The sequence below is a fragment of the Mustela lutreola genome, chromosome 6 (assembly GCF_030435805.1).
Source record: "Mustela lutreola isolate mMusLut2 chromosome 6, mMusLut2.pri, whole genome shotgun sequence".
In the NCBI taxonomy this organism is placed as follows: domain Eukaryota; kingdom Metazoa; phylum Chordata; class Mammalia; order Carnivora; family Mustelidae; genus Mustela; species Mustela lutreola.
In genome coordinates, this window is record NC_081295.1 from 30726582 (window position 1) to 30751195 (window position 24614).

Below are 24614 nucleotides of genomic sequence, written 5' to 3' on the forward strand. Positions count from 1 at the left end.
GGGGAGGGCATGCGGGAGCCGCATTCCGGCTTCAGCCTAGGTTCAAAGATTAGAAAAACAGGTGTTACGTCGCCATGCTAATTCACTCACTCGGTAAACGCGGCTCAGACAGTTGTGTGCGGAGGACTTAGCGAGGGGGCCGTCCCCACAAGGCCGTGCATTCACTTTGTTTATTAAACAGCTACTCGGTTCATCGACTACTGAGCTTCACTGGGACGCTGCAACAGCACGCTGGGCCCCCCAGGATGTCCTGTTGGGTGTGAAGACCCACCCACTCATTTTGCCCATTTTCCTTCTGAAAGGAAAATACTGCCTTTCTTCCGGTGAAACGCTCTGTTGTATGGGGAGCAGGGCACCTCCTGACGCCCCAGGGTGTCTCTGCCACGGGCAAGGGTTTCGGACCCTCATGAAGCACTAACACACCTGCACGTCGTTGAAGGAGAGGTAGGGTTTAAGTAACCACTGACTTAACCGAAATTCTTTCCAGAGCAAAGTCGGAATAGAAAACTGCTTAACTCTAAGGTGCCGTTGCTGTGCCCGGCCGCTCCATTTACCCATAAGATCTGTCCCGATTGGGGGTGGTGGGAGAGTGGGGGAGAAGGGTCAGGGAAGATTTTTTCACCTTCCCCAAACACACACCCTCTGTCTTTAAGGGCAGTAGTTAACTTGATCTTATCTGTTCTTCCTGGTGTGTCGCGTATAAGAGAGTGGCACCACATCTCTCTTAGTATCCTTACTCCTTTGGAGTGTAGCACTTGGAGGTTGGAACCTTCCCAGAGCCAGGTCTCTCAGCGGCCACAGACTCTGGGGAAATGACTCCTTCTAGATTAGAGCCCATTAGCCAGATTCCAGTTTTGAAACACCTATAAAATCTATATGTTCCGTTGTGTCTTATTCTTTCTATCCAGACCATTCACCTCTTCTTGCCAGGTGCTTCCCAGATGTGTAAATATCCCCAGAAAGCTCCCGTTGTCGTTCTGTGAGCTTACTGCCATCGGGCGGCAAGGAGATGGCAGATGTCTGCATTTTTGAACAAACACTCTTAAAGTTGCTGGGAATATCAGAAAAATGGCACAACCCCTCTTCAGAGCGTATGTTTTCTCGGTGGCAGTTATCTCCACAAAGGAGAGAATGAGTGCAACATCACTGCCGTTCTTCCTGTCTTTTACCGCCGCAGAAACAACTGCCTCCGAGTGTACGTCCAGAAAAATCCTGGTCACCAGCGGCACCAAAAATAAGGGGGAAATCGCCTTTGTAGGGAGTGATTCCAAGTAGTAGTAATTATTTTGGGGGCAAGTCAGCTTTCCCCCGTTGCTAGCTGTTGTCTTTCTTCAGATGACAGAAAAAAAAAAAAAAAAGGCAATTCAAATCAGAGGGTGTCTTAATTTGATAGCGAGAGTACTTACAAGCATTTGTTTAAGTGGGTCCTGTTGGGGGAACTGTGAATGTTGTAAATTTATTGATGCAGAATGTATCCTTTCGTAAGGATATTACTTTTGACTTGGGTTTCCGGAAACAAAACTCAACAAAAAAGTCTTCACTCACCTTTAAGCTGACAGATTGTTGCGAGGTATCTATGTATCAATCACTCTAACTCTATTTTCTGCTGAAATGTTAACGTCTTTTCCTCTAGAGTCCCCTATCTGCGCACCCCCCCCCCATAAGACAACCCCGCGGCTGAGCTTTCCACGGTGAACAAATCAGACCCCAAACTCGAGCCATTTCGAAAGACTCTCCTCTTTGGGATTAATTTAAAGACAGGTGTATGTGTGTGTGTGTGTGTGTGTGTGTGTGTGTGTGCGCGTGTAATCTTCTCCGGCGATGAATTCAGTGTAGCTGGGATTTCAGAAAAACGTGAAAGAGAAAGCGCAACACCGGCTGGTGCAAGCAGTGGGCCCCACCACTTGCCAATGGGAATGGCGCGGCCGCGAACTCGGCGTTTGGGTCACTCGCGCCCGCAGTCGGGGCGACTCCAGCCTCGTCGCCGGGAGCCCCAGGCCCCTGGCTCGACCTCCGCGACCTCAGGCCGCAGCCAGCCGCTTTCGAAAGCGCGGGGCTCAGCGGGGCCAGCCCTCAGGACGGGGTGCGTAGCCACTCGACCCCAGGGAGAGCGGAGAAGCGAGGGTCCTGCACATCACCCGCGAGGCCCCTGGAGGCCGGGAGCAGCGGCCGCTGCCGGGCATTGCCGACACCCGTGCCCAGGGCTCTTCAGGAGCGCTGCAGCCACGCGGGTAGCCGAGAGGCGAGCCAGGAGCCGGGGCGCGCAGGGGTGGTTCGGGTCGTGCTCGCGTCACTCAGACCGGCGGGCCAATGAGCGCCTCTTCCCGCGACAGGCGGAGCCAATGGGACGCGCGGAAGTTTGTGAGTGGCATTAAGGGAGGGCGGGAGAGAGGGAGCCCGGGAGTGAAGTTGAAGCTAAACCCCGTGAGCTATAAAGAAGTTACAGGGGGGCGTTTTCGGCTTCCAATTAGGAATAATACTGGCTTCGTAGCAACTACCGAGGAGGAGGATTCTAAAACCACCTCACCCGTCCCAAAGCCTGCACCCCCCCCTCCCACGCACCCCTCCCCCAATTCATGACCGAGAAAAGAAAAGGGAGCCAGGACGCGCTCCGCTCCTCTCTGCCGGTGGGAAGCCGAGAGGCCGGCGGAGTTGGATGGTAGGCATGAGTACAATTAAGAGGTGGGCGCCTCTGCACCCTTTGCCGCCGGCGGGGACCGAAGGTAGGTGAAGCGAAGACACCTTGCGCCCGCCCAGAGGCACCCGCAGCTCCGCGGCGGACCGGGAGAGGCCGGGACGCTCCCACCGCCCCCCTCCCCGTGCCTGCGAGGGGCTGTCATGAATGTGCCACCTGTTAACCTGGCGCTGCCGTGCCCGGCGTGCTGCCGCTCCCGCTGGGCAGGGAGAGCCCTGGGTCGCCTTGGGAGTCCCGAGGGACTTGATGCGTAAGTGCCACTTTTTGTGGAATCCCTGAGAGTTGAGACCCAATTTAGAGAGATAGCCGAATTCCAGATCTGCCCAACTGGGGCGCCTGAAAGGCGGCCTGAGCACTGTGGAGGAATTCTGATTTGTGGAACCCTGCTTTCTGGGACGTGCGACTGGCCTGGGCGCGGGCACGGGGACCGGCGACTGAGGGTCTGCTAAGTGTCTTCAAAAATATGCATTTTGTTATTTGGGCAACTTCCCAGGGGGCTGGAGAATGTGGTTGGCATGGAAGAGGGAATGCGAGCATTATTTGCAGGGGGCTCAGTCTCGCCCCTGATTCCTCCATATCTTAAACAAACAAACAAACAAACAAACATATGCACAAACAAACACGGAGCCTGGAGGGGCGCGCTGAGGCCCTTTCCGGCCGTTTTTCAGAATTCGGGGAGTGTATGGGTGATTGCGGAGCTGCAGATCCCTTATGCTCTGATGCTGTTGTCTTCACAGTGGCCTGAGAGAGTTGCCCGGCGTTCCTGTGCTTCCCAAGTTCTTCCCAAAGGAGCTCGGAGCCGCCTCAAATGCCTCGGGACTGAAGAGCAAACGTCGGGGATTATTATGTCGATTTTTTGGGGACCGGGTTTGGCCGCGCGGAACAGAAGAAAAGGCTGGCTTCTCAGGGGTCCCGCCGGCATTTGATACCCAGAGACTCCTAGGATTGTCCTGATTGCCGTGGATCAACAACTTTCCTACGTTCGCGTCCCGTATTTTTAAAGAAAATAATTTTCTCTTCGCTGCGTTGGTCTTTCACTGACATCAGTACACTGAAGCAAAGACTTCCGTCTCTTCATTCAAAGTAGGCTTTATGTGTTTGCCAATATGATCTCCAATTGAGAGTTTAATTTTGCTTTTGGATGAATCTGTGGAGCTTATGTTGTAAGAAGAAAGGGAGAACGAGACACAATGAAAGAGAAGTCCAAAAATGCTGCCCGGACTAGGAGGGAGAAGGAAAACAGTGAATTTTATGAACTGGCTAAATTACTGCCTTTGCCCTCAGCTATCACCTCGCAGCTGGACAAAGCATCCATAATCAGGCTCACCACCAGCTATCTCAAAATGAGAGTTGTGTTCCCAGAAGGTAAGTGACTCTGCCCAGATGGAATTTCAAAGGCAGAAAGGGTAGAGGTTTGCCAGTGAGTGAGCCTACACCACTGAACAGAAGAGTGCATTCACACGTACGTACACACTCTCTGCAAAGGGAAGTTTAGCGTGGCTGCTTGACTCAGGACCTCTCTGAACTTAGATTGCTGTTTCCTTTTTGTGGCCCTTTCTACTTCCCCATTAATACTTTCTCTCCCATGCATCGGATATGTTTGGTTGGGATGCAGCCCAACAGTGCTTTTGTCAACACTTCAGATACTGAGCTCAACTGAAAGTACAAGTAATCCAAACATGACTCACTGACTTGCTTTCTTCCTTTCTTTCTTTTTCCCTTTCTTTCTTTTTTCCTTTCTTTCTTTAATTCCTCTTGTTAGAATTGTATCTAGCAGGAGGCAGGAACATTGCCAAATTCTTGTATTTTTGCTCCATATAGATAGACCCATGGACATGGAACTAGCTAAGCTAAATAATAATTTCTAAGTTTATAATTCTACAGAAGAGAGGCAGGCATATTTAGGAACAAATTTGTCCTGGATTTACCCAGTCTCTTGATTGCTTATAGCAAATTTATTCTGAGTTTTTGAGACACTCACAGATTCTGAAACTAACTCTGGGGCTTCATGATTTGCTACTCTGAGTTTGGTATTATCTCTGAGATAATAGGCTAGGATCCAAATACTTAAGGTTGAATCAAGAAGACTAGCCCGCTTGGAAACTATCTTCTAGGAGGCAGGTTGGCAAATGGGTCCTGGGAAAATTGTCTTGTAAGGCCTAGAAGGAAGAACAGCTGAGCTGGTCATGATTTAAAACATGTATTTAGATCATCAAGATTCACTGTGTGACGACAGAGCAGCCTTCAAAGAACACTGCCCTGTATAAAACCATATATACTTACTAGGAGAGGAATACTTCTCTCTTCCTTCTCCCCATCCTTTCCTTTACCCACATTCAAATAATATGTACAGATTTTTAAAAAGTATTTTAGATGTGTCTTTGCTAGAGGAGAAAGATTGGGAAATATAAAGGAGAGGATACAAAACAAACAAAAAATTCCAGGAGAAAGAACCCTGTTTATTTACAAACCAGAATGTCTTATTTGACCCACAGAGGTTTATGTTATTGTTGATTTTGGGTGTTTGGGGTCTACTGTTTTCTTTTAAGGAAATGGGAAGGAAATAGCCATTATCAGGCTTGGAGTTTCACTTTGTTTGATCTTGACTAGAAGTTATTATCTGAATCAAAATCTCACAAAACATGTCGACAAATTAGCCAGGGGCACTAAAGGAAGACTTTCAAATTTTAGTTCAGTTTTACCAGGGAACTACAAGTAGTGTTATAGTTGTTTTGTCTTAAAGCAGTTCCTTGAACAGTCTCACTTGACCGTGGAAACCACAGGAAGAGAGAAATCAAAACCTAAAGTTACTGAAAAGTTTAAAAAAAAAAAAGAAAGAAAAAGAAAGAAAGGGGGCACTTATATAGTAAAAACCATATTTCCCATTCAAACTGTGCTGAGAATTGCTGGTGGGAAAAGTACTATTATGCTACACTGTCGTCTTCTTCTTCTTCTTCTTCTTCTTCTTCTTCTTCTTCTTCTTCTTCTTCTTTAAGAGATCTCGTTGTCTTTTATACTGTCAGCGCCTACTTTATAAAAATAAAGCTATTGCGAACTCGGCTGGCCGCGCTGTTCCTAACAGGATTATTAGCAGTGATTTGTCAGCCCCTGTGGTCTCAGTGGGCTCCCTTTCTGCGTGATTTCTAGCGGGTCTCGTCAATTATCAATGCCGATGTCGCTCGCTGTTTGATCAGAAGAAGCATATGGTGCTGCTTGTGGGGCTCCGGGTAATCGCGGGAGGAAAAGAATAGGGGATCGGCGTTCCCGTGCAGGCACAGAAAGAGGGCTGGGGGCGCCCAGGGAGTTGCCGGGCTGGGGGCGCTCGTCTTTGTCGCGCAGATCTCCTGCTGGCTTGGCCGGGAAGGTTTCCGGCTGGTTTTTGTTGTTTTAGTTTTGTTTTCTAAGAGAGCAAGCTGTCTTAAGTGCTAACTCCACAAATTATAAATCGCGTGATAAGTAGGAAGAACAGAAAGTAAGCTCTTAGCCAACTTCTTATTTTTAAAGAGAGCACTGGCGAAGACTCCCTCTGGGGTCCCCTTGGTGGCCGGCGGATCCCCTGTGGCTACTTTAAGGCGACTGTGCTTTCTGCAGCCCCCTCACCGGCTTCCAGAGCCCGGGCCCCTCCCCTCTCCCCTCTCCCGTGGACTCGTGTGAGTTTATGGGGAGGAGGGGATGGACGATGTGTGAACTCTGGGCACATCATTTATTTCTCCAGCTACTGTTGAGCTCATAACTCACTGGCAGTCTCCACCGGTGAGTTGGACAGGGTCATCCGAACAGCTGGCTCCTAGGGATGAGGTTTTAATTTTGAGGATAGAGCAGCTTCAAAAATCCAAAACCCAGACACAGCCCTTTAAAATTTTAAACGATAACAACAACCCCTCACCCCCCGCCAAAATCCCAACATCTTTCAAAGGAGTGGAATAATCATAAGCGGCAAAACCAGGCACAACCTGCAGAGGGTGCTAGATTTGGGTTCAGCTGTGCAGTGAAGACAGCGAGTAGACAAGACTGGGTCTGTGGCAGTGGGGGAAACTGGGTGCTTTCTGTGGAAGTAACCCTTTTTAGGAACGAGAAATGGAAAGAATTTGAAGATGTAGTTCATGTTTACATCTATCTTGATCCCATTCCAGAACATATAGGTCTTAAATTTTGTTCTAAGGATGGAGTAAAATATAGCTATTTCACCATGGTAAGCATTCTGTCACATATAACATGGGGATTTTGCAAGGTATATAATCTAAAATAATCATAAATCTGATGACATCTCAGTTATAGGCACAACAATGACTATAAAACGCCACCGTTTTGGTTCAGATTACATTTCATCTACAGTACTTATTAATATCAAAAGACTTAAATCAACAAACAGAAATCTTTCCATACTTATATCTGAAAAAATAAACAAATTCTTAAAATATAGCTAACCCCCCAATAGTTCCTATCTCCCCCAGGTTCCTGTAGATTCCTTGTCTAGGGGCAAACTTCAACTTTCACTTATCTGAGTAGATAAAATTGAGCTCTTTAAAGAAAAACGAGAGATTGAGAACATAGGAACAGTATATGGGTGGCTGGAATAACTAAGAATAAAGCAATAGATCGGCGGCTTCATACTTTAAAAAAAAACGCAGGAAAGATTACTGTGAAATCATTAAAACTGCGTATCTCCCATTGGCAGCATATTCCATTCTGAAATAACTTTGCAAAGAAAAAACTTGAGAAATGTATGTCTTTAGTGTTACCAAAGCTAGAAAAGCAGGATAAAAAAGAGAGATGGTGTGCTTTTGTGTGCAAAATAAGACAAACTCAACCAAAAAGACATATCTATTTGTTATCCAAATATAATACAGTTTTGACTGGGGGTGTAGTGGCTTGCTGAACAACCTTTGAAAGGATCAGACATGTTTTCAGATCTATAGCCAGTGGGAATCTTGGTAACATCACACTACCAATTCATTGTAAAGATGTCTTGGGAAAATAAAAATAATCACAGAATTGAAATTAGTAACTGTGCATGATAGGGAGTCCCTACAAAGGCTGGAAGGACAAGAATGATTAAAGAAACCTCCACAGACCCTTTCTATAATATTCACCTCAAGATTGAAATCATTAATCGCCTTATATTTTTTTGAGGCCCAGAACTGAAAGAGAAAAAGAGGCCCCATTTCCCACGTGGATGGGTGATTTAAGGCTGTTTTTCTTGCTGCTCGGGGAAATGATTGAGCATTAGGTTTCCATGTTTATTTTCTTACAGAAGTTTTTCTCATTTAAAAGCCTTTAAGCCCAGTTTACGCTCCACGCTGGTTTTCTCTGTTTAATTCCAGTTTTGATGTTGACTTAAAATGTAGAGTGCAGAACTAAACTCCATACAGAGCATTTGCAAGGCAGATTTATGTGCTAGAAATTGTAGATCAGATCAATGAAAAATATACTTTTATTTTCTTTAAAGGGAGTAGTGACTAATAAAAACAATCACAACAGCAAAACAGGGCATTATAAGCTATAGCAAGTTGCTTTTAAGCAGGGTACAATCGCACACCTAAAGCTAAAATCACACTAAATTTCCAGAGGACAAATATGATTTCTAGGGGAGTTATTTTTCAAACCTGGGGGAAATCTCGGAAGCTTGGAGCTTTTGCAGACACGTAAGTGGACACAATTCGAGCCCACGGATTCTGGCTGCATTTCTCTATGTCGGCCCAGGTATTTCTCAAGAGAATGAGGTTTGGAGCCAACTAACACCTTATGATGTTAGCTGTCCACCCATTGCCGGTCTCTGATTCAAGGAATTTTAAATTTTGCATGGGGGGAGGACAACCGTCAAGTATTTAGCAAGGGGGCTGGCTATTTAGTACTAAAACACTGTTCGAGAAGCGCGGGGCAAACTTTCTGCATGGAGTCTCCATCCGGGAGGCGGTCCGGTGCGGAGTCGCTCTTCCTTGGTGGCTCGGGACAGACTGGAGACAGAGACCTTGTAGAAACCTCTGCCGCGCTCGGGTACGCAACGAAGCACGCAGCGGGGAGAAGCCTGTATGCTGCTACTCGCAGGCCAGGTTGGCGCGGTGAGGCCCATTCTGTCCCGGCCGCGGGGGGCCGAAGCCGAGGGGGCGCCAGCTGGAATCTCCGCACGGTCCAGATTAGGTCTCTGCTCTCCAAGGTTCGAGGACGTTCCAGCTCGCCTGCCCAAGCAGAGGCCGGGCCGGTGCGGCCGTGCTCCCTCTGTTATTCGTGCTGCCCGGGCCACTGCCCCAAGGTCGGTCTGTTTAAACCCGAAGTCAAGATCCTGCCGGAGCGGACCGTAGTGCGGCGGTCGAGTCCGGCCGCAAAATGGAACACAAGCCTGACACGCCTGAACAGCGGGGCAACCCCGTCCGCCCACCCGCGCCTGCCTTTGGGGCGATGGCATTGTCCCTCCCGGCCACTTTTGAAGACCTGGAGCCCTGGGGAGACACCACTTGACGTTTTTCAGTGTCACGCAGGCACTGTTGTCAACCCCGAGTGCATTTTCGTCCCACAGTTCACTGAAACCCTTTAGCTCCTGTTCCTTCGCTGCAGCCTATGACGCCGAAGGCCAGCTTGGCTGGCCTGCTCCATCCCAACTTGGAAGCCCTAGCTCCAGGGCCAGAGCTCAGCAAGGGTGCAGAGACAATCAATGCTGTGACCATCAGTCTCCACCCCAGATTTATAACTAACATTAGTGGATTCCCGGGGCGCGGCCAGGGGTCTCAGAGGCGCGCATGGGAGAGCACGGCACTCACTGCCATTGCGGATTGCAGAACACACAGGGGAGTTCGGGACACACACACGGTAGGGTCCTGGCTGCTGCGCGGGACAAAGCCCGGCCTGGCGTTGGATCCTCGCGCTCAGGAGGTTGGCCACACCCTCCAGGTGGCCGGAGGGGGCCTAAAGCGGGGAGGGTCACAGCGCCCGAGGCTTGAGGGTGGGTATGCCTAGACACAGGAAGCAACCTTCTATCCAGTGACCACTCCTGGCTGTCTAAGGGCTTGTCTAAAGGCCCCCAATCTCCGTCCCTCTCTTCCTCAGTGAGCACAGCTTCTGAGGCCCCAGAAGCCCTAACAGGAAGACCGATAAGTTGCTGGACAGGGGTGGTGGAAGGAGCCCAGGTGGCTGAGACAAGTCCCCCCGGGACCCTATGTTAGGAGCAGAGTTTGGAAGGGCTTTTCCCATTTCAATCACCAAGTTGTGGTCAGATCCTGGGACAGCTCTTCCAGTCCCCTTCCAATTCCTATACTGCCTAAAAGGTGTATCAGGATCTGCAGTCAGATGAAGCTTTCTGGGAACTACTATAAGGAGGACACATTTCTACTGAGATATAGTTTATTTATTAAAGAAAAAGGGAAAAGAACAGTAGACCAAGCTCTTCTCTTCCTCCTCTTCCTGTCTAAGTGAAGGAGGCACTGATGCCAGGTCTGTAATCTATATTTTGTCAAGGGCATGAAATTCATTCCGAAGGAAAAGCCCGATCAATTTATTTTTGCTGCTTGTAATAACACAGCTGGATGATGCTTTGAGCTCACGCTAGACTGGGGCTCATCATTCATTCGCCAAGAACGGGCCTAAATTGTGCCTGTGGGATTAGGTCAATTTTAGTGGATCTACTTCGCCTCATTTGGTTACTAATTGGTTTCTTGTTTTATAAATCGAAATCTCATTTTCAGGAAATTACAAAACCCGTGCAGTCAGTCCATTGAGGTAATCCTTGGGTCAGGGGGTATTTAAATGGAAATGCCTCAACCGAGCACTGAGGGTAAGAGTGAAACTTCGCCCGGGGTTTTCACATGAAATGTGAGCTAGCCCTTTAGATCCATAATAGATACATCCCTTCTAATACTACTTATGTAAATATGATAAACCAGACTTTAAGGAAAGAGCGGGGAGGGGAGAAGCAAAATTTATCTGCTAAGGTTAATGTGGCATATCTTGGAAATCTTCCAAAATAGATTATGTTTTCCTTTGTCTTCGGCCACTTTAGCTGGGGAAAATCCTTTTGTCTAAAACCCGATTTAGTTATCGCCTCCCTCGCAGAGCTCCTTTTCTCCTTTGCAAAAGCCCGTTCCCTCGGCCTCACCGAATTACAAGAGAATCTTTAGATCTTGTTCCCACTGTAATCCTGCCGCAAAGGGAGCTGGTTTCCTCCTCATTTTAAACAGACAATCAAAGGATTTGTGAATTTTCTGCGGTAGGTCAAGTGCAGAAACGAAATCTCAGCTTACCCCCCTCGCCAACTGAAATTGGGTGCGGGAGCGCGTCACCGCGGGCAGGAGGTGAGGGGGTCCGGGGAGAGGGGTCCCTGGCCCACTGCGGGATTTTCGGGAGGCCCAACCCTTGACCCGGGGCTTCCGAAGGTGTTCTGGGAGGGCTGAAGGGCGATCTCAGCCCTAGGATTAGGTCAGGAAAGTCTGGCAGGTAGAGGAAGGCAGCCAGTGCCTTATAAAACATTAACCCAGACCAAACCGTGCGGCGGCGAGTTCAACCGCAAACATAGAGGAGGCAATGCTCCGTGAAAGCAAAAGGTTCCCTAAAAGGTGTGGGGGTAGGGGCAGGGGAGGGCGAGGGAGGCCCCTGTTAACCTGCGCCAGGCGGGCTGTTTAGTAACCTGCGGGGAAGTCTTATTTTCCCCTCGTAGGCGCATACTAATGAGGCCGCAACCCGAGACAACAAACAGCAGAGGCTGGCGCTGCGGTTCGGAACCAGTACTTAACCCCGAGCCCAGCTCGGGGATTTTCAAATGATTCGGGTCGGGAGGCCGTTCCCGGGCTGTTTCCAGCCGACTTGGGAGAACTTCACCATTTTAGAATAAAGACGTTTGCTGGCCCCAAGCGCAAGCTTCGCACCCTTCCGGAAGACCAGATTCCAGACGCGAGGAGGCCTCTGCCTGCTCCCCGGGCGCCGGGAGCGCCCCCGCCCTTCGCCCCCGTGCAGCCTGGCGCTTCCAGGCCTGGGCCGGGCCCGGGCGCCCACCGGCCAGCGCCACCTGCGTCCCCGGCTCTCCCAGCAGGTTCTTTTCCCTTTTCCCCAGTTTGGCCTCCTCACCCAACAACCCCCATCTTCCTTTCCGCCACTTTTGTGTGTGTGTGTGTGTGTGTGTGTGTGTGTGAGCAACGATGAGAAAAATGAACGCGTCGTGCCGGAAAACCAGGCTGGATAGCTTGGCCGAGACCCAAGCAGCGAAGGGAAGGTGACACGGCGGAGGGGTGGGTACAGGTGGCTGTGGCGGAGGCTCTCCTAAACAGTCCAGGAGGACCAAAGCATCTGGGCCGTAGTGTCACTCCTGGGAGGGAAACTGGGGCGGGCTAAAGAGGCAGGAGGGATTGACGAGAGGCGAGGGAGGGAGAGGAGTCCGGTGGCGGGCGGGGAGCATCAGTGTTTGCAGAGCGGTGGGGAAATCGTTAGATTTATTTAGATGTGCAAACACCCAGAAAGACCCGATTCGAGCTTAAGGGGCGCTCCTGGTTACTCGTTACCAGGGTTTTGATCGCTTGCTTAGGAAGCAGCTTCTGGCCAACACATTTTAAGAGTCCAACTCCATGTTTTATTCCGAAAGATCCGCCCTCACCCCCATATTACAATGTGAGTGTGTCTGTCACTGTGTACTTCATGGTGATTTGTACTTTAATGCAGCAAATCAGTAAATCACCCCTCTTTTTGTCATGTTAAACCTTGTTTATTGGTGGAAGAATAAAAGAGTTTAACTACCTAGTAAAATTAATTTCAGCAGCAACACTGTTAAAAAAAATATTACCTGTAAGTAGTTACAGGTAGTATAACCTCTGTCTTAAGTTTCCTCTGCCTTTTTTTTTTTTTTCATTTTCTTTCTGCAAACAGGTACTATAGCAGATTCCGTATTAATTTTTTAAAACATCAGCCATGGGTATGCAGAGAATTGTATTTTTTTAGGCATCATCGGAGAAATGATTTCTGGCAAAGCCTGGAAAGATCTTAACGTGGTAGCATCCAGGAGAGAAAGGGGCTGTCTTTGTTAATAGATGGTGCCTGGGAAGTAGAGAAACTGAATGATTGTCTATATCCAATAGGGAACAGGAAATATTGCTTAAGATGGTATAAGCACTTGAAAGCAACTTCAAAAAAAGGGTATACTTTCTTTTCTTTTTTTTTTTTTTGAAAGGCAAGGTTAGGATGTGTAAATCGAGGGCTGGCTCAGGGTGGGAAGAAGGGGAAGCAGAGGAAGAAGGATTGTTCAGGGATGTTGGTGCTGGGAACCATCCGCAAGCAAACGGATTTCTACGGAGGGAATCGAAGTCAGGGGGCTAGGGGAGGAAAATGGCTGGAGAGCCTGGCAGCCAATGAGAAAGCCTACCAAGGACCAGCTGGACCCTGCTCTAAGCCTCAGGTACTCGCTCCTGGCACTTGCTGGATGTGCGGACACACTCGGCCTCCTGATAAGGAAGATGATGACACTTTGGGAGAGAAACAGTGTCCCTCACCCCTCTAACCACACTAGTGAACCTATGCAAAAGTTAACCGCGGGTGTTCGGTGTCCGCCCCTTCTGGACACAGGCGGTCCTCAAACTCAGCCACTTGGGGTACTGCCAGGAGGGGCTCTCAGCCAGGGCCCTGCCCTCCCGGAGAAACCGACGCCGGTCGGGGAGAGGGAGCCTGACCTCTAAGCAGTCCTTTATAAGTCGAGAGGGCGGGGCCGAAATTTACCCGCTTGCGTCCTAGGAGGTCCCGGTGCGGTCGATCTCCGAGGGTATCGGGTCGTGTGTGCGAACTTGGGGGGTGTGTGACAATAACGGAGAGATTAGACTCAAATTGCTAGCCAGGTCGGAGTCCCATCGCTAAAGGTTGTCTCTTTGTCTCTACAGGACTCGGCGAGGCGTGGGGCCACTCGAGTCGCACCAGCCCTTTGGACAACGTGGGCAGAGAACTGGGCTCCCATTTGCTCCAGGTAATGGCGCGTCAGCACACAGGCTTTGAGGGCTCAGGTGCCTGGCCCCGCACTGGGCTTCTTGATCTTTAGGGAAATGGGATGGGTCCCAGACGTGGCCTTCTTGCAGTCCCTACAGCTCCTTCCAAAATTAAAACGTTGAGCTCTTAACCTCATTGGGTGAGGATGGCACCTCTCCAGGCAGAGAGGGAGGCAAGGTGACAATGAGCACGCTAGGTTTAGAAGGGAGTCCCTCAAGGTCCCAAACCAGGATGGCTGAACCGAGGGAGGTGGCCATTTGACACCATTCCGCCAAAAGAACCGAGCACGCTGGGCCAAGCTGCAAAACCACCAGAAATGAAGGATTTACACAGGAATAACGGGAATCTGGTAGAAACGCCCATCAGTGCTTTCAGTCCACACATTCCAGATCCAGCTGGGTCTGCAACTCTTTCGTCTCCTCCCTGTAGCTTGCGAGCTCCCTCCTCTCTCTCCTGAAATCTCACCCCAGGCCAGCCCAGCCTGCGTACCGACCCTAGCCTACAGACATACAGCTTCCCAGGTAATGAGTTTACCCAATGTGGAGGCGCCCATTACAGCGTTGTTTGCAGTGTACACCGTTTTAAATTGCCCGTTGCCCGTTTAAGTCGCATAGCAAATATTTAAAATAGCAAAACTCCCTGTGGCATTTTTAGGCTTGACACTTGTCTCCCACCCTCTACCCCCTTATCATTATCCATGTCCACCGCCAGCTCCTCATGTGGGAGCCTCAGACCCAAATAGCACCGTGAGACTCTGAGCGGCTTCTTCCCCGTGGGCCGGGCAGGACCCGCATCTCATGTCTTCCCCGTCCCACTGCTGCTACTTTGTCCCCCTCACCCCCCACCCCAGTCCTGGAGACAAAAGAGATTCTAGTGCCACAGAGCACAGAAAGGCCAGTGTAAGCATTCCCTCACAGGCCTGGCCTGTGGCCTCCAAACCTCTGAATTAAATAGAAAGGCCTTGTCAGTCTCCTTTCTCAGAGACACCTTCGTCAGTTGTTGCTCAACAACACTCTCCCGCCATCTTTCCATGCTCCCCTCTAATGTCCCTCATCAAAATAAAGGAAAGAACAAAACCCAAACAATCTTCCACTCCTTCCAGTTCTTGCCCCGTCTTTTCCCTCTCCATCCCACACTTCCGGAAGAACTTAATTATCCTCTCAGTTTCCTCACTCACCTTGCTCCCCTCACTTCCACACCCCTGCGGTCTGGCATCTCTCCTAACTGTTGTGCTCTGCCAGGCTCTATCACCTTTTGATATCAGCATAAGGATGCTCATCTCTTACCCTGCCTGACTTTGTTTATTCCACAAATATAGGAGGGCCAAGTATGTGCCAGACAGAAAGTCCTGCCCACATGGAGTTTACATTCCAAGGCCAGCAGCCTTGCCAACCCAGACAGGGACATGACTTAGTATAACAGGTGCTGTGGAGAAAAGTAAGAAGGGGAGGGAGGGGCTGGGTTTGAGTAGTACCACTTAAAATGGGGACATTGCAGAGGACCTCACTGAAAAGAGAACCTCTGGGGAAATCCCTGACAGAGGCGACACTGCTTACTCAACATTCACTCTCTCCCTTGGCTTCTAAAGTAGCACAATTTCCTAGATTCTTCTCCCTCTCTGCTTGCTCCTATGGTTTCCCCACTGCTCTCTGGCTACAAATGCTGGCATTTCTCCAAAGTTCCACCTCTGTTTCTCCTCTCACAGCTTCAAGGCCTCAGGGTAATCTCAGCCAACACCATCACCTCAACTTCTTTCCCACATTTGCATGACTCCAGCTGGTTTTCAGGCTAGACACCCTTCTGGAGCTCCAGACCGTTCTCTCTTACTGCCAACTGGATATCTGCATCAACCTGAAGTTTAGCATCTCCAAGACAAGGATTCATTTCTTCCCTCCTCCAGTCTTCCACTCATAGAAAAACTCACCATGCTTCCCTAAATTTTCAATCTGGGCTTATGGTGTTAGCCTCTATTCAATGACCTTGAAGTCACTCTAAGCTTCTCTTTCTGCCACTATTAAATTCCACAACTAGAACCATCTTTGACTTAAACTCTCCCTCTTCCTCATCTGCCTGTGACCACCCAATTTTAGGGTCAACCACCTCTGAAATCTTCATCCCCACTTTTTCCTCCTATAGATCACTGTCCACATTCTGCCATTAAAAATCAAAACAAAATGAAATATAGACACTAGCGTGTGCACGCACACACCCCTAAGCATGCTATTTCCCCTCCTTACCTGCTTAGAAACTGCTGGAAACCTGATGCCTACAGGAACATCTCTGAATTCCTCTGATTGATATCTCAAACTCTCCCGAAAACCCGGCACTGGTGTACTTTCTTAGCCCATCTCTGGCACACCAAGTCCCTCATGCCTGAGTACACCAGATACTCCCTCCTGCCCCCCAATCCCTGCCAAATCATTCCTTCTACCTAGGATACCCTTTCTCTCATCTCCAGTTCAAACGTCCACTTCAAGGCTCTGTCAAAGAGTTCCTCTTAGGCCCTCTGATTCTCCCCCAGGCCTCTGGCCACTCAGCCTCTGGGCCCCTACAGCCCTGTCTCTTTAGCTGTGCTGCCATCATGTCTATCTTTAGCGGGTCACTGCTGCTGGACTTCCAGCAATTTGAGAGCAGAATCTGACGCATCCTTATGTCCCCATTGCCCGGACTAAAGCCTCATTCACAGAGATAGGGGGATAGGAAAAGTCTAGGATAGGAGTTTCTTTCACGGAAAGTCTGTCAGTTTGATGCATCAATGTAAACACACACATATGTGAACACTACACCACTACTCTTACAGACTTGCTGCCTGGAAAGCCTCTCATTTCCTAAACCCCCTTTCCCAGATTCTTTCTGGAGCTACTAGGCAGCTGCCTTCTTTCTGTCTACAAACTTTTCAGACTACCAGCCCTTCCATATGGCTCAGTGCCCATTTCCCAAGCCCTGCTGGTACTCTTTCCATTATAGGATGCTGCCATTATGGAGTCCTCCAAGACTGACACAGGAAACCTTTCATTCTTTCAGTGATCATCCAAGAACATCCCCAAGAACCTACCCACCTCTTTTTGTAGGCTGTGGTCCCTGTCCCCTATGTGTGTGTGTGTGTGTGTGTGTGTGTGTGTGTGTGTGTGTGTGTGATAGATATCCATTATATCCATATAGATATAGATAATCCATTTTGGTGGATCCTGAGTCTTGGAGGGCAGTAGTCTTGACTGCTCCTTCCTCCGGGCGTCTCCCAGTGGGCCACATATCCCAGATGCTTACATATTTGGATGAACAAGAGAGGGACTCTTGTGGCAGGTATTCTATGCCTTATGTCCTACCAGCTTCTCTACCCTCTCTGTCCACTCTTCTGGCTGAACATCTCTCGTGTTCAGCCCCATGGCCCAGGGGGCTGACTATTCAACTCTGTTTCTATCTCCCTAGACCCTGGATGGCTTCATCTTTGTGGTGGCCCCAGATGGGAAGATCATGTACATCTCAGAGACAGCCTCAGTCCACCTGGGTCTTTCTCAGGTAGGTGAGTGGTCCATACCTCCAGCCTTCCATGTTTATACTGAGAGCTGGAGACCCACAGTAAGGGTCGGGGTGTGTTCCCAAAGCTCTTATATGTGCATTTCTGGAACTGGAAACATCTCAGCTGGCAGATCTGCGTCTCCTTTTTCCTCTACTTCCCTATTCTCACCCCTTATTCTGTTACCTTTTAGAGTTCCTACCATAAGTCAAACACCATGGGTGGCGGTTGCTTACTAAAGTCTAAAAATGTCTAAAAAAGTCTAAAGATGTGTTCACTTGAACATTGTCAGAGAACTACTACTGCTAGTACTACTATTACTGTAATTACTATTACAGTAATGAGGAAGCTGAGGCTTAGATAGACTGCAATAGGTAGCCAACCACACAACTGGGTTAAAACTCAGGGCTGACCCTGAAGCTTTCGCTCCTGTCCTCACAGCCCTGTAGACACCCTGGTCCAATCTTCTAGCCCTGCATGGGCATCCTCCAACTCGGAGAAGCTGATACCCCCCTCTTTACAGGTAGAGCTGACTGGGAACAGCATTTACGAATACATCCACCCCGCGGACCACGACGAGATGACCGCGGTGCTCACGGCCCATCAGCCCTACCACTCTCACTTCGTCCAGGGTAAGCGGCGCGAGCCTCTGACACTTGGGCCCATCTCCCTTGGCTTGTGGCTTTTCCCCCCTTAGGCAAGGCAAGGGCGGGGGCAGGGACTGGGTCGCGGCACCACCCATCTCCCTGGCTCACAGCCTGCCCCTCCCTCCGCTCCTCTCTCCCAGAGTATGAGATCGAGCGCTCCTTCTTCCTGAGGATGAAGTGCGTCTTGGCCAAGAGGAACGCGGGCCTCACGTGCGGTGGCTACAAAGTGCGTGGCTGAGAGGGACGGTCCGACCCGCGTGTAGGGGAAAAGGGCAGGACAAGAGGAGCTTGCGGCGTGGGAGGGACATTGCTGCGTCCCCGACTGCCCCGACGGCATCCCCACCCCCGCACGCGTCGCAGCGCTGCCTGCCCGGGAACACCTGGAGAGTTGTCATTTGTGAACACTTGGCGGCTACTAAGTTTTAAGACTTAGTTTCACTGTGTCCGGTTAAGGCCGGGCCGCTGGGACTCTTAATCTGGGGCTTAAAATGGGCTTTAGGGGTGTGCAAAGCGTCTGAAATGGTGGGTCATTTTTGCGGATTCTAGAGTTTACGCACAGCGTCAGATTCCGACCCCAAGGGGTTACGTACGAACCAGAGCTTTAGCTCGAATCCATGGTTCTCCGGTTCGGTGAGATGAAGCACGATTAGAATGCAGGTTCCAGAGCCCCACTATCCGCTTTTGAGGAGTTCGGGTCGGCAGGTGTTGCCAGGCCTCTGCATTTTTACACGCTCTCAGGTGGATTCTGTGGGGCAGGACAGTCATTTCCTTGAGACGCTGGTGCTCCAATAACTTTGGACCTCTCAGTGCGGGGGCGAGGCCCACCCGGCCTTTGTGGCCCCGGGGGGGTCGCCGAGTATTTCAATCCCTTACCCACCTTTTTGGAGACGTTTCCGGGTTGGGGCTGAGTCTCTCCCCCACCTTTCACCCTCCGCTGCAGGTCATTCACTGCAGCGGCTACCTGAAGATCCGCCAGTACAGCCTGGACATGTCCCCCTTCGATGGCTGCTACCAGAACGTGGGCCTGGTGGCCGTGGGCCACTCGCTGCCTCCCAGCGCCGTCACGGAGATCAAGCTGCACAGCAATATGTTCATGTTCCGCGCCAGCCTGGACATGAAGCTCATCTTCCTGGACTCCAGGTGGGGGGCCGAGGCGGGAAAGGATCACGCTAGCGGGAGAGGGGTCTTGCTCAGTGACTGAGAGCTCTTCCTCGACCTTCTGAGCCCATTCTGCAGACGGGGCGACTCACGCGGCCCTGCGGAGGGGGGCGGGAGCCCAGGTCTGAGATGGCTGTCCCGGGCGGGGCGGGGTGGGGGGGGCATCCCGGCTCTCTGAGCTCATCCGCGAGGACTGCTCTCGGCAGAGTGGCGGAACTGACGGGGTACGAACCTCAGGACCTAATCGAGAAGACTCTGTACCACCACGTGCACGGCTGCGACACCTTCCACCTGCGCTGCGCCCATCACCTGCGTAAGGCACCGCTGTTGCCCGCACGGGTCTCAGCCCCGCGCGTCGCGGGGAGGGGAGAGGGCGTGATTTCAGTCCGCAGTGATCGGAAGGGTGGGAGCCCTGCTCGCCGGGTGGTGGTGCGAGGCCCTTGCCAGGGAGCGGCTGCTCCAAAGCTGAGACCAACCTTGTTTCTCTCATGTCCCCGGGAAGAGTTTCCGAGTTTCTGGGTAAATTTCCCCCAGGAGGGGTTTTATGCTTCCCCTCCTGCCCGCTGCACACCTCACTGAAGACAGGAATAAAAACTGAAGCTAGCCCACTTGACTCACGTGCACCGACCTGCTTCGGCTTTTGTTAGAGCTTTGCTTTGAACTTAATTTCGAGGAACAGGGACCCTGAGTCTCTGAGTTCAGCTGCCCAGACCCCACCTTCCTTAGTTAGAAAGCTGAAAGGGGAAATCCCCCAATTTTAAGCGTCCCCCACCCCTTTGCCAATCGTTAGGGACTGGAGGACGTGATGCAAAGTAACAGAACAATCTATTCCTTTGGGAATGTAGGGGTTGTCTCTCCCTCCTGCCTGGGCACGATTAGGGCCCATAGGGACCCGCACTCCCACCGCCAGGGGTTGCATTTGGGCCGGATTAGCAGCTGATTCTTCACTCCCAGCAGCCTTTTGTCTCTCCCATCAGTGCTCGTGAAGGGGCAGGTGACCACCAAGTACTACAGGTTCCTGGCAAAGCACGGTGGCTGGGTATGGGTGCAGAGCTATGCGACCATCGTCCACAACAGCCGCTCCTCCAGGCCACACTGTATCGTCAGCGTCAACTATGTCCTCACGTGAGTGCAAGTCTGGAACACTTCGCCCACTCCAGGCAACCCTGGTCTCCAAGAGGGTGGGGGGCACTGCGGGTTAGAGGAGACTGGGGTCCACTGGGGCGCAGGCAGGTTCTGACCCCACAGCAGGCTGTGCTGGGAGGCGGCAGCTTGAACACGTTTATCTTTACAAAGTTATATTCCAAGGAAAGATTTAGGAGTTTTTCCATCTACAGTCTATATTTGCTTCCTGCTCCCTCTCTCTCTTTTAACCTTTTAAGCGAACTCTGCATTAAATAAAACTTAATGCGGCAGAAAGAAAAAAAAGGGAGAGAGAGAGGAAAGGGTCCGACGTACGGAGCCATTTATGGTTAACAAACAGGACATCTGGTTCACTTTTTCAAATCTGGGTTTGAAGTTCTTAATTTTAACCAGAGACTCCAAAGTTAAGAGTTCTGAGAGAATGATTCTTCCGTTGAAACGCAATGGGGGTTTAAGTGACCAGGCGGGTGTGAATTTAACCTCCAGAAAGCAAAGGGACCCAGGCTAATGCCACGAGTCTTGGCGGGTGCCCAGGCCCCACGCGTTCTGGGACTGTCTCACGAGGTGAGGAGCTGGCCTCGGAGTGCCAGCAACGGGCACAGTTGACTGGGCTGGACGGCCTTGGTGGCGGCAATGGAACCTTATTCTTTCTAGAAACAATAATCATTTCTGGTCCTCGGTGTGGCCCGGCAGGCTGATCACGTGGCCTGGTGTGCGGCTGGTGAAGAAAGCGCCTTCTGTATAATGTTTGTGAAGTTGAATTGCTCAGGTTTGAAGCCTTTATGAAGAGCCCTTTTGTGTGCACAGTTTCTGGGTTTTTTTGGGTAGTCACTGAAATTCTTGTGATTTTAGGGGACCTCAGGAGTTATTTACTCTGGAAGCATTGACACACCCAGCGCTTAGTAGAAATGCTATTTTCTCATTGGGAAGTTAGTTAAGGGTTTCTGTTTGGAATCACACTATACTAATAGGCCACGAGGACTCTCCACTCATTCTACCTCGTTTTAAATCACCAAATTAAAAATGTAGTGCTTGAAAATATGGTGCTTGGAAATAGACTATTTACTCTGTGGCCTGTTTAATAAGAAATTTTAATTCAATAGACTTCAGAAATGACTTTGGTTTAAATGAGGATTCAGTATTCAAGAATAATAGCTGGTTATTAAGAGGAATCTTTTTATTCCTTTCATTTAATAAATGGCATTAAAATAAATACTGTTGGGTTTTTGTAGTAGCAAGAAAGCTGTGGATTTTAATACAGAGCCGAAAACATACCAATATTTTGGGTATCATGAAATAAAACCGTCTATTTTATGAATGCATTTTTTATATTATCAAAATACACATAAGGGAAAATGGCAAAGCATAATTCATAAAATAAGCCACTCTGTGAAGCAAAAGTATTAAGGAGTGAAAAATTATGTCTGCTTACCATGGAAAGGAAATGGACATTCTTTAAGAAGGTGCTTTGTATGGCTGAGACATCACAATTCTTATCCATGCACTCTGTTCTCTTGTGGGTGCCTGTGGTTAGTAATCATTTTTTATCAAACAGCAGGGTATATAGTCACACAGACCCACATAAATGATCAGAATGCAAGTTAGACCTCCCAAAGGGTAAGCTTAATTTATGTTTGGAGTCATTTTGAAATATTCTGTTTTGTTTTCCAGTGGATAAGTGTACTTCCTTTCTTCTGTTGACTCTGTCCTTCTTCAGTTCACACACTTCTCCAGAGCTGCAGGATTAGGCTACCAACTTTATATCAGATTAAAAAGATGTAATGAGGATAAATGATTTTCAGAAGGAAAAATAGCAAGGCTCATATTTTTCTCAATGTTTTATACCTCGGAATGAAAATGGAAATAAACACACAGAAGCACGCAAGATGAAAAGCTGAAATTGATTACCCTTTTATGAGCCTCAACTCCAATCCTTTGTATAAAAATTCTTAAGACAATTTTTATAGCTGCAAATGTGGAAACTGCCTTAGACGAAATGTCATCAAGTGGCTCTGTGTGTGTTGACAGGATTTTCATAATGAACAGGTTGCAGTTTGTTTGATGTGTATATCACACATCTGGCTGGAAGTTACTAATTTACATTGTCTTAGCAAATTAAATAGATGGCTATTGATTCTCTATGGTAGCAGTGAACTACCACATACATTTGTTCTCAAGGCTAGTTCTCTTTGCAGCCTGAGAATGATAAGTGAATTCTTTCCAAATATACTACCTCAAACAATGTACTTAAAACCACAATTGGGCAGGCCAGATGTTTTCCCAATTTAGACATGTTAGTAGCATACATTTTTCAGGGATTGTCGTATCATGAAAGTAGAGAGAATTTTAAATAAGCATTGGTTATATGAAGGAGTGACATTGATGGAAGCTGCATTCATAAGAAACTCATTTTTTCAAATTTCCTGATGGCCAATTTATCGTTGAAGTTAAAACATGCCTAGAAATACTCATCATTATTATCTGACAAAAGTGATGATGAATAGAAATATTCAGTAACCTTGTTCTAATAAGCAGCCGCATCTGCGAATACAGGCATTTTAGAGGCTGAGGTAACCGTCTTTGTACGACCATCACACACGTGTTGGTGTTCTGAAAATCTACAGAGGAAAGGGAGAGGACACTGTGATTAAATTTTTAAAAACTCTTTTAGTTTTTCTCTGGGTGCTTGAGGGTCCCTAAAGCTTATACAGCTCTTCATTAAAACTCAGAAACAAAAACAAAAACAAAACAAAAGGCTTCTCTCAAACCAAAAGACTGACCAGTTCGTGATTTTCTGTAAGACACACATACCTGTTAGCTTTATGTTCCACATTGAAAAAAAAAATCATTCTTATAGGTCTTGAGTGCCCATGGGCTTTGAAATAAGTGTTCAGTAGGACAGGCCACTCTCCCTGATTATTTTCAGGAGGATAGATGAATGGAGATACTGTCTAGTAACACTGAATGTTGGGGAAAGTCCAGACAAGTATGAAGAGTATAAGGAATTCTGTGTAAAAGCTGAGTAATTTTCTTATATTCATATTTCCTTGGGTTTGTTTAATTAGTAGTACTAAATATTCATAGCCAGTTCAGATGGAAAACATTAGTACTCAATGTGAAGAAAATTGAAATTGTGGAACAACCAATAAACTATGAATAGTAATTTCTAGAAAAATTAAGAAGAATCTTGATTCTTTTTAGGTTATTAAACTTCATATGTTATAAAAATAAAACTTTAAAAATCTACTTTTAAGGATAAATCATAGAAGTATAAAAATCGCATTTTAAAATGTTTAAGGACATCAATTTTTCAAACATACAGAAAAATTGAGAGATGAGTACAGTGAATACCCACACATCGTCTATAATATAAGCCATTTTTGTTTTATCTCCTTTTCTATCTATATGTATGTCTCTCTGTATGTGCATTCTTTTTCCACTAAATTATTTCAAAGTAAGCCACAAACATCATGATTCTTCATCTTAAATAACATTCTCTTACATAGTTACTGTACCATTTATAGCGGCACATGTGTGTAGAAGGTTACAAAAATGTTCATGAGATCTAGTTTACTGATGCCATTAAAAACAATCTGTCACTGACATTCATCAAGTACTCACTGATATATGACCTCAGTAAGTTGACTGATAGTTGGTGTTTCGTGAGGGGACTTCCATGGGATATAGTTGTAAATGCTAGTGTATTTTAAATTAGACTTCTAGTAAGAATTATAAGTTAATACAATTCTGACATTGTTCTCTGGAAAGTAAAAGAGAGAGATTTTGAGAGTTATTTTGGTAACTTGGGAATCACAGACTTAATATCTTTAACCATTTTTTGTTGGTGAGGGAGGCTTCTCTGCGTACATCCTAAGTTTAGGATTGAATGTTGTTTTAGTGGAAAATCTCACAAACTGCTTTAGAGTGATTCATCGAACACATAGGAATTTTCTATGTTAAAATTTCTATTTCAGTGTTATAAAAAGCAGAACAAATAGACAATTTGAATTAGTGGTCTATGCAACACTACCTGCTAAGTAATCCTTTGCATTTATAGAAAAGTTTGGGCAAAATGCCAAAGGAGACATAACTTCCTTCATGTAAAAGAAAAAAAAAGGGGGTCTCTACATTGTAATTATTGCAGGTCCAATATTTTTGCTTTTCTTTTCACAAAACATCTGTAGTTCCCACATTTATTTATTTATTTATTTTAAAAATATTTTATCTTTTTAGTTACCACATTTAAAAAGGGTCTTTAAGTATTATCATATTCTGTGACTATAAAGCCTTATGTATAAATTTATCACAAGGCAGCAGATGTTAAAATATGTTCATGTTAGTTTGCTCTTTCAAGTGTATTGATAGTGCTGAGTGAAGTTCAGCATTTAAATTAAAAATTATTTTTTTATTAATTTAAATTGTTATTACTACTAGGAAAGTTTAGAAAATGCTTTTTAAAAACTTGACCAACAATATATAAAGTTATAGAAATAGATTTTATTTC

The 24614-nt window shown here is 47.8% G+C and overlaps 1 protein-coding gene across 1 annotated transcript in view; it reads left to right on the plus strand.

Annotated features, from left to right (window-relative positions):
• The first annotated feature begins 2448 nt into the window (after positions 1 to 2448).
• The window catches only part of SIM1 (SIM bHLH transcription factor 1), a 74425-nt gene continuing 52259 nt past the window's right edge, over positions 2449 to 24614 (plus strand). Inside the window, exons 1-9 of the mRNA XM_059177005.1 lie at positions 2449 to 2723; positions 3433 to 4060; positions 13543 to 13625; positions 17075 to 17164; positions 17686 to 17794; positions 17950 to 18035; positions 18750 to 18949; positions 19174 to 19280; positions 19945 to 20092. Of these exons, the coding sequence (XP_059032988.1) occupies positions 3886 to 4060; positions 13543 to 13625; positions 17075 to 17164; positions 17686 to 17794; positions 17950 to 18035; positions 18750 to 18949; positions 19174 to 19280; positions 19945 to 20092 (998 nt within the window). The 5' untranslated portion in view covers positions 2449 to 2723; positions 3433 to 3885. The remainder of the gene's footprint in view (positions 2724 to 3432; positions 4061 to 13542; positions 13626 to 17074; positions 17165 to 17685; positions 17795 to 17949; positions 18036 to 18749; positions 18950 to 19173; positions 19281 to 19944; positions 20093 to 24614) is intronic.